At 36.8% G+C, this 10,392-nt stretch overlaps 2 protein-coding genes across 2 annotated transcripts; both read left to right on the top strand.

Annotated features, from left to right (window-relative positions):
* Positions 1 to 388: 388 nt before the first annotated feature.
* LOC120204130 (protein NRT1/ PTR FAMILY 5.1-like) lies at positions 389 to 3,270 on the top strand. The gene is made up of 4 exons (XM_039204218.1): positions 389 to 587; positions 1,023 to 1,240; positions 1,438 to 1,994; positions 2,381 to 3,270. The coding sequence occupies exons 1-4, from the start codon at positions 485 to 487 to the stop codon at positions 3,252 to 3,254; spliced, it is 1,752 nt and encodes a 583-aa protein (XP_039060149.1). The 5' UTR covers positions 389 to 484; the 3' UTR covers positions 3,255 to 3,270.
* Positions 3,271 to 6,363: 3,093 nt separating this feature from the next.
* On the top strand, positions 6,364 to 8,075 carry LOC120204129 (WEB family protein At2g40480-like). The gene is made up of 2 exons (XM_039204217.1): positions 6,364 to 6,677; positions 6,889 to 8,075. The coding sequence occupies exons 1-2, from the start codon at positions 6,417 to 6,419 to the stop codon at positions 8,038 to 8,040; spliced, it is 1,413 nt and encodes a 470-aa protein (XP_039060148.1). The 5' UTR covers positions 6,364 to 6,416; the 3' UTR covers positions 8,041 to 8,075.
* Positions 8,076 to 10,392: the final 2,317 nt, after the last annotated feature.

Below are 10,392 nucleotides of genomic sequence, written 5' to 3'. Positions count from 1 at the left end.
ACCTGACTTCGACCAGACTTAAATTTTTTAGTAGAAATCTGACTCGATCCAATCTGAATTTTTATATTACAAATCCAATCTAACCCGATCTAATATAAAATAAAGACTTAATTAAAAAATAATAACTTTTAAGAAAATTATATTATTATTTCTGGATCGGATCGAATAAGAGTTTTTCACCCTTCAACAAACTCGACCCGATCCAACTTCACCACTTAAAAAATCTAACCCAATCTAATCTAGATAGGATGAAAACTCATCTATATCGAATTAAATTGCCATCCATCGGTGCAAAATAGCAACAAAACCTCATATTTTGCATCATAAATCAAATCGAGGCGGCTATATAAAGAGCATGCTTTGGTTGAAGCATAAACCAGGAGAAAGTAATGTGAACCAAACCTTTCTCTTCATCTTCTTCGATTCTTCCTCCTTTCTCTAAATTGTTCCATCGATTCTTCCAAGAACATAGCTCTAAATAACAATGGAAATCAAAGATTTCACTCGAGATGGAACTGTCGATCTCCATGGCCGCCCTGTTATTGCTTCCAAAACTGGAAAATGGAAAGCTTGTGCTTTCCTTGTTGGTAAGATATACATATACAGATATATATATATACACACACACACACATACAGATACTTACATATATATGAACTCTCTCGGCTGCTTCTTGTTGTTTTAACCTTTGGGTCTCATTGGTTTTCGATTTGGAATCTAAACTCGGATTCGAATAGCAGTCCGATGAGCCCGACTACACAAAAGTGCTGAACATGTTAGTATATACTCGAACTCCGGGGAAGTTCAGGTGCCGAAAGTATGAGATAATGATCGTAACGTCACGTTATCGTCGTTACTTAAAACGGGTTTCGTTTGTTTCGACCGTTTGCTCCCCTTTCCCTTTTTTGCTCGTTTTCTTGCGACGCAAGAAAGTTTCCGGATATTGAAAATGGAAATGGGGATTGGACTAATGTTGGATGATTTTGGAAAGTTTTCTTGTACTGATTCATGGATTTAAACAGGATATGAAGCATTTGAAAGGATGGCTTTCTATGGGATAGCTTCGAACTTGGTGAATTACTTGACGACCCAACTCCATGAAGACACTGTTTCATCTGTAAGAAACGTGAATAGCTGGTCGGGTTCGGTCTGGATCACGCCGATCCTCGGAGCTTACGTTGCAGATGCTTTCCTCGGTCGGTTCTGGACATTCACCGTTTCATCTCTCATCTATGTCATGGTAACTCACCTACCACTACTCTCCATTTTTCGTAGCTTTCATACGGTATACGTGGTCGATACGTATGTATTCGTATCCGACATTCACACTTGAACTCGTAAAACATCCTTTGTCGATTCAATACGAATACTTCGAGAAAAAACGAAGTGTCGAAACTCGAGTTGTCTAACGTTATCATGATTTCGATGTGTCAATAGGGAATGATAATGCTCACAACAGCAGTTTCACTGAAATCGTTGAAGCCGACATGCAGCGATGGAGTGTGCAACAAGGCATCGACTCTGCAAATAACTTTCTTCTACATATCTCTCTACACAATAGCACTAGGAGCAGGGGGAACAAAGACTAACATATCAACCTTTGGGGCTGACCAGTTTGATGATTTCAATCCCCATGAAAAGGAGCTCAAGGTCTCCTTCTTCAACTGGTGGATGTTCAGCTCTTTCCTCGGTGCCTTGTTCGCCACTCTCGGACTGGTCTACATTCAAGAGAATTTGGGTTGGGGGCTCGGTTACGGGATCCCGACGATAGGTCTCATGGTCTCCCTTGTTTTGTTTTATCTTGGGACCCCTATTTATCGACACAAAGTGAGGAAGACAAAGAGCCCTGCAGGGGACCTGATTCGGGTCTCGGTTACGGCATTCAGAAACAGGAAACTTCAGCTCCCGGAAAGCCCTGCCCAGCTTCACGAACACGAACGACGACACTATATCGACAGCGGGAAACGGCAGGTCCATTACACTCCAATTTTCAGGTGATTTTTCTTTTCCCCCCACCAATTATCCCACTATTTTGAGATAATATACACAAAAAACATGAAGCAAATGGGAACTGTAATCATTATGGGATGGAATTTAATAAGAGATCTGGTCCATTTTAGACCATACAAATGCTACGCATGTGCATAACCAGGAAATCTCCTGTGCCGGAGGCAACGGTGGGGTCGACGACGAAAGCCAAGGTCCCCTCGGATGCGCCTTTCTGTAGCACCGAGACGAAAAAAAATCAATATCAATGGTCCCCCCCACTATGGAGTTAATCAACAAATCAAGACAAATGATTTGTGGAACATGATTGGTTGAATCATGGAGATGATTAGGATCCCATCTTATCAACTAATCATGTTTGTGTTTTACACAGATTCTTAGACAAAGCTGCAGTGAAAGATGGCGGCTCAGGTAAACCACCGTGCACGGTGACTCAAGTGGAAGGGACAAAGCTTGTCTTTGGGATGCTTTTAATATGGCTAGTCACCCTAGTTCCAAGCACCATTTGGGCTCAAATCAACACATTGTTTGTGAAACAAGGAACCACAATGGATAGGAGCCTCGGTTCGAGCTTCCGGATCCCGGCGGCTTCGTTAGGTAGCTTCGTCACGCTCTCCATGCTGATCTCCGTGCCGATGTACGACCGCTATTTCGTGCCGTTCATGCGCCGGAGGACGGGGAATCCGAGGGGTATCACGTTGCTTCAAAGGCTCGGCATCGGATTTTTCATCCAGGTCATCGCGATCGCCATCGCGTACGTCATGGAAGTCCGGAGGATGCATGTCATAAGAGTACACCGAATCACGGGACCGAATCAAATCGTCCCCATGAACATATTCTGGTTGATGCCACAGTATGTTCTTCTCGGGATAGCCGATGTGTTCAACGCGATCGGATTGCTGGAATTCTTCTACGATCAGTCGCCGGAAGACATGCAAAGCCTGGGGACGACGTTTTTCACGAGCGGGATCGGAGTCGGGAACTTCTTGAACAGCTTTTTGGTGACAATGGTTGATAAAATCACAGGCAGGGGTGAGCATAAGAGCTGGATTGGTGACAATTTGAATGACTCTCACTTGGATTATTATTATGGGTTCCTTTTGGTCATATCAACCCTTAATTTAGGGGCATTTCTTTGGGCATCAAGTAAATATGTGTACAAAAGGGAAACCAAAGAAGTGAACGAGGGTTGTATTGAAATGGACAGCAAAACCTTGGAGATATCTCCACTAGGATTACAAGTATGAAAAAAAAATCACCCCATCAAAAGAAAATACCAACTTTTAGTCCCTAAACTCGACAACTTTTCCTAACTTAGTCCCTAAACTTTTTTTATCTTCGTTACTCCCAGAACTCGACAACTTTTCTCATTTGTCCTCTTGATAATGTAACGTTCTGAGATTGTGTCACGGACCGAAAAAGTACAAGGACTGAGTTAGAAAGAATTGCCAAGTTTAGGGACTAAAGGTTACTTTATCCCTAATAGCAATAAAAGAGGTGAGTGGTAGAAAAAATATTATGATCTTGATGTAACCTCATTTGTATATGCGTGGAAATATTTTTTTTATTAATTTGGGATATGTACGTGGCAGTATTAATGTGACTAATGTTCGTTTTAGTACTTAAACATTTAATTATTTTTTAAAATTATATTTAAAATTTAGTTTAGTTTTGTTTTATTTTAGTACCCCGTTTAAAATTTAACATTAAGTTTTGAATAAATTAAAGTTTAGGTACTAAAACAGACTAAAACTGATATAGTGATAGTTTAGATACTAAACACGTTAAGTTTTTAACGACATGTACTAAAATAAAACAAAAAATTAAACGTTAAGTATAATTCTAAAAAATATAAAAATTTAAATATTAAAACAAACTAAAACTGATAATTTAATTATTCAATGCGTACATAATTTACCCAAATAATTATTTAATCGAATATTTCCTCATTAACGCAAGTCCTAAAAGGCCCCACTTCATCTTCATTCCCTAAGCTATGATTCAGTGTTCATAAAGTATACGGTGGCACGCATCTTTTACATATCGGTCTTCCCTCACAACTTCAGCAGCCACCGCACTGGGAAGAGCACTCGCCGTGGTCATATTTATTATGATTGCAGACATAACGAACGTTATTACAATGAAAATTTTAATATTACGATCATATAATAACAATCGCAGACAATACCGCTACTACTATATAGCAGGCACTGATAACGTACCGTTATTTAAATCTTAGCAAATCCATACTTTGAAATGCAAGGCCCTCTATTGTTGATAACAAAAGTTGGTAATGGTAACAAGAGCACTACCACTGTTGCTGTGCATAGGACTTTTGTCGATGAAAATAAATTTATCTCGTCAACGATTGACGGTTTACCTTTTTTGATTTAGATGAAAAGTTATAACCATTAGAGACTTGATCGCGAGAGAGGATATAAAGGGTGTCTCCCATCATGTTCATCCAATGGGTTTATGGTGTCCCAGTTAGTGTTGGACTTTGGAATATTAATCTTAAGAGTATCATATATGATCGTTAACTATTAGATTTGACTTTGTCAGATATTATGTTAAAAATTGAATTTGAGGATGTACACTTAGTCACCTCTGTTGTAGCTATTGATATCGGATCGAATCGAAAGGAATAGTCGAAAACACCCTCAATAATCATGGTTCATACCACAACACGATTATTTATTTACCGTTAATTTTATTTTAATATGTTCATTTAATGCTAACAGTTTGATTTTACAATAATTTTTACCAACATTTATAACCATTACCATAAACTAAAGACATAATTAGATCATTTTTTAATAAAAATTGACATAAGAAATTAGTCACTTAAGATGACACAAGAACCAATACAAGGAAAATGTTAAAAGTTTAATAAAAAGCTCGACATAAGATAAATACGAACAAGTATGACTGAATTGGAAAACGAACAATAAAAGAGGATTCAACTATTGAAAGACCATCGACAAATCGCAAATTATAGTCAAGCTATGTGATAAAACTATCAACGAACGCAAATAGTGTATCCAAATACAATTTGATGATCCAAAATTGTAAAAATCAACATAATAATAATAAAAGTCATATTGATCAGCCGTGACGATGCCAAATTTAACCCCGATAAAAAGATAAATAAAAACAACAATCGAACAATTGAAAATATAAATAAGAAAAACAGAAGAAAACATATCATATAAATAGAAAAAAAAAATTAAAAATTAGGGTATATTACATGTTTAGTATTTAAACTATCCGTTTTGTTTTATTTTAGTACCTAAACTTTTAATTTTTTTCAAAATCATACCTAAAGTTTAGTTTTTATTTCATTTTAGTTACAACCGTTAAAAATTTTAGTTTTTATTTCATTTTAGTACATCCGTTCAAAATTTAACGTTAAGTTTTCAAAAAATTGAAAGTTTAGGTACTAAAATGAGTTAAAACTGATAGTTTAAGTACTAAATGCGTTAAGTTTTTAACACGATGTACTAAAATGAAATGAAAATTGAACATTAGGTATGGATTTAAAAAAAATGAAAGTTTAAGTACTAAATGCGTTAAGTTTTTAACACGATGTACCAAAAGACAGACAAGTCAACCCTGACATATCCATCGTTTCTCGATTACGTGTCAACATATTATTGGTTTATCACCCGACATAAAATAAAAATAGAAAAATAAATATGAATTATCAAATTTCGAACTTTGTTGAATACTCCGACTATTAGAAGTTATAAAATGGTCTCCGACTATTTATTATGTTCCAAAATTCGTCATTTTTCGTTAAAAAATTTGACGATAATCTGAGCTGAATGTTAATATGTTATATGATATATGATAAAATTTGATCTTATAATCTTAAACTACTATCATATCTCAGACAACTTGTTAACATCCAATTCAGATGGCTGCTGATTTTCTAATAGAAAAAGAATGAATTTGGAACATAATGAATAGTCTGGTGACCATTTTGTAACTTTTAATAGTCGAGGGGCTCAACAAAACAATATCTTATACTTGGAAGAACATTTTTGTAACTTTGATAGTCGGAAGACTTAACAAAACAATATCTTATAATCGGAACCATTCATATAATTTACCCTTAGTTATATGCTGAAAAAAATATCAATTGGTCCACATTCAAAAGCAAAAAGAAGGAAATCACTTTGCCACCTTTTCTCTTTCTCTCACCAAGTGGGACTAAGGACATGATCATAACAAAGAATATTCTACAATGCTTAATTTTTCAACATGTTTATATATATATATATATATATATATATATTCAATCTTTAAAGCTAAAATTTGCACACCCTTTAAGAAGACATACCTTTCTCTTTTGCAAATTACACTCACATTCACATCTCCACATTATTAGTCAATCTTTAGCTATTTGTATGTATGCATATGCAATGGAAGCAGCAGCTTATGTACCTCAAGACTCTTCCATGGAAGGGGTTCGGGGTACACCCGGGAATATGAGGCCCGAGCCCGGCGCCGAGGACTTCAAGTTTTGCACCCCGGACCACGGAATTCGGAGGGTGAGTTGGAGAGCCGAGATCGATACTTCACCGCCTTTCGAGTCGGTTAAGGAGGCAGTGACCCGGTTTGGCGGCAGCGGACCTTGGGTGCCACTGCACAAGTTTGCAGAGTCATATGTAAGTTCTTCTCTGTTTTTGGTTTGCCTATGGTATGTAGGATGTAAGAAAGGTATGTTTTATTCTGTCATGCAGTCTGTTTGCATATATATATATATATATGAATGTGTGTGTAATGTGTATGTACATGTACATGTACATGTATAGTATGATAAGTATATATATATATGAATGTGTCTGCATCAGCATGCTATGTTGTGTTTATGAGCAGCATGGAAATGAAGAATTTGACATAAAGAAAGTTGAACAGGCAGCAGAATTGGAGAAAAATCTGATAGTGAAAGAATTGGAAACACTTGATGTGCTTGAAGAATTGGGAACTACCAAAAGAGTAGTGGAAGATTTAAAGAGACAGCTCAAAGATGAAGCTTTGAAAAGCATGATCAATAATGAGCATACCAGAACCGGGAGTTCGAGACCTCACCGCCGCCGCCGTCCGGTTTTGTCGTCGGATTCGATCTTGATGGAGTCGAAGCAAGCGAAATCGAACATCGGTGAAACTGTCGATGATCTTGGAGTGATACCAATAGCAGATCCATTAGTTGACAAAGCTTGTGAAATGAGGTGGTTTGCAGCTAAGAAAATGGAGGAAGCAGCCATGGCAGCAGAGGCTCTTGCTCTTTTCGAACTCGGTGCACTGGCCGGAACAAAGGGTTTGTCTAGCAACGAGACGTCATCGGGGTTTTCCTTCCCGGTGCCAGAGCCGGAGACGGATCAGTCTCCTCGAACACCGAAAATGATTCATACAATGCATGGATTTGATGAAGCAAACAATATTTCTGAACACGCAATCCTGAGGAAGCTTGAGGAATCATCAGATGAAATCAAACACTGTAAAAAGGCATTGGAAGAGGCTCTTAAAAGCGTCGAAATCGCAAACCGGAAGCAACTCGATACCGAGAAGGCTCTCAGGAGATGGATCATTAACCCCTGGCATGTGCACAAGTCACATAACAACAAACAGGTGGTCTACAATGGTACCGAAACCAACGACTCACATCAAAATCTTCCAAGATCACCATTAAGAGACCTGATGAACAAGCAAAACCCGGAATTCGACGACGACCCGAAGCCTGTTCCGAGGCCAACAACAGTGTCGATGAATGATATGCTGAGCAATAAACAAGTTACTCCTCAAGAATGTGTGGTGAAAAGGGCAAATGATGAAGGCCAAAGTGGAAGAAAGAAAGTAGCTTTGAGCCAAATGCTTGACGAACTGAAGCAAGATGTGAGATTTCAACCAAGAACTGATCATCAAAAACAGAAACAGATCTTCACACAAAGGAGAAAATTTGGGTTCATCCACATTTCTCTCCCATCAAAGCAAAGCAAAAAGAAACCACAAGTTTTGAATTCAATGTGATATACAGTAGGTTTGATGTAATACTAAATTGCAGTTGTGGTTGCGGATGTTACAATGTTACGACGTGAGTTACTTCTTAAAAATAATTACGATTTTATGTTGCAGATGCAATTTGTAGTGTCATGATGATTGAAAAACATTAATACGATCGTTACACTGTTGCGGTCGTAATTTAATACTATAATTACTCTACATGTTTACGTTGTGTTTTGAGTTATTAAATCATGGTATTGAAACTTTTTAATATTAATTTGTGTTAAATCTATTCTGAAAAATCACTTTTATATTAATTTTAAATATCTCTTTGTATGTATTTATAATTTATTTATAAATTATTTAAGTAAACTTTACACATATTACGACGTTTACAGTCAAAATGACACAAGATAATAACACTAGTGGCAGTTTTTTAAAACGCCGCTAAATATCCATATTTTAGTGGCATTTTTAGTCAAATGCCATAATTTATCAGTTTGTTAGTGGCGTTTTTTAGAAACGCCACACTTTCTTAGTATTTTAACATCCCAAACCTTTTAATGGCGTTTCTTTTGTTAAACGCCGCAATTGATATCGTCTATAGTGGCGTTTTTAATAAACGCCACAATTTTTCAATACTTTAGCAGCCTTTTTAAAATAAATGCAGTAATTTGTCAGTAATTTAGTGGTATTTTTTCAATAAATGGCGCAATTTATAAGTTATTTAGTGGCGTTTTTAAAACAAACGCCGCAATTAAACTCGATAAATTATTTTTTTAGAAAAATCTGTTTAATTAATCTTAGATCGGTTAAATTATGAGCAAGTTATTTATTTCATTTAATTTGAAATCTTGAAGGCAAATTGTCAGTGGATAAGTCCTTTCACCACTGTTTTGTTCTTTCTCTGTGATTAGGGTTTTTCTTTCTACCAATGTGCTTTGTTCCTTCCATGAAATCCCAATCACACCCAGATTTTCAAGGTATGTTTTTTCACTTGTCTTCACTCTGGGTCTTTCATGTGTTGTTCCATGTGTTGTTCTCTTCATTTATTTTCAAGGCAGATTTTTTTTGTTTCAATTTGGTCCATGTGTTGTTCTCTTCATTTATTTTGCCTTCCTTCTGTTTGTTGGTATTTCCCAATTAATCCCATTTCATGCTTCTTCTTCTTTTTTATTGCGAAATGTTGGGTAATTTTCAACTGAAACTCAGCACTCTAGTCCCCTTTCATATGATGCGATCCGAAAGTGTTAAAACACAAAGGGGGAAAAACGACTATGCTGTTAGAGCCGCCAGATCTCAGGAGTGAAAAGGGGGGGGGGGGACTAGGGCTTTATCCAGCCATGGACCGCTTGATGAAAGAGCGGCACTTGAAAGACGGGAAGACTAATGATCCAGCCTCCATTACCTCCCTCTTTCTGTCCCACAAAGCTCTCTCCGATGTACGTAGCCGCCGACGTTCTTCTCCCTCGCATTGCCTTCCAGTTCCTTTTTGTCTAATATGTACTCTTTTCTCCCACTGTTTGTTTGTTTTTTTTTATTTAAATTTGAGCAGGTTTCTTGCTTGGCTGAATTCAACTGGTGCATAAGAATTCATTAGTAACCTGGCATTGTGCATGAGAGTTTGTAGGGTGCATGGTGCATGAAATCTAATTCTAGGATTCCTTATGTGCTCATTTTTGCATCTGGTTGTATGCATCTAAAGGAAAAATAATATCAAATATGACCCTTTTTCTAGATATAATTGGATATTTTGTACCATTTGTCTCCTTTAGTCTTTACTCAAGTCTTTTCTTTAAAATTTTTAGTAAAGTGCCTTCATGTTCTTCTATTTTTTTGGTTATTTGTAATGGTCTCTGGACAGTTATTAGATCATACTGCATGGTTGAAATGGCTAATAGTAATAACTTGTTGGACTTTTTGCAGATTGAGTCGTATGGTGGTCAGGCTGTTACTTTTGGTGGAGATGTTTCTAAAGAAGCTGATGGAGAGGCAATGATAAAAATTGTGAGTGATTGTTCCCTTTTCATATTTTGTAATCTGATAGTAGATGCATGTTTCATGACTTTATATGTGCAGGCTGTTGATACATGGGGATCTGTTGATATATTAATAAACAATACAGGTTATTAAAAATCCTTCCTTTTGCATTAGTTAATCAATTGTTGATTCCGACCTAGACCCTTAAGTTGGTGATCATCATTTCAGGAAATTACTTGGGATACTTTGCTGATGAGAATGAAGAAATCACAATGGCAGGAGGTTATTGATCTTAATCTTACAGGAGTATTTCTTTGTACACAGGTTTGAATGCTGAACATATAAGTAAGTGTTTTCAGTGGATGCCTGAGTCGTTTATTGGAACTTTGTTACTTTTTC

This window comes from Hibiscus syriacus, unplaced genomic scaffold, assembly GCF_006381635.1.
Source record: "Hibiscus syriacus cultivar Baekdansim isolate YM2019G1 unplaced genomic scaffold, ASM638163v2 tig00010533_pilon, whole genome shotgun sequence".
Classification (NCBI taxonomy): Eukaryota; Viridiplantae; Streptophyta; class Magnoliopsida; order Malvales; family Malvaceae; genus Hibiscus; species Hibiscus syriacus.
The sequence above is the reverse complement of the archived record's forward strand: the minus strand, read 5'-3'. Positions and strand labels throughout refer to the sequence as shown.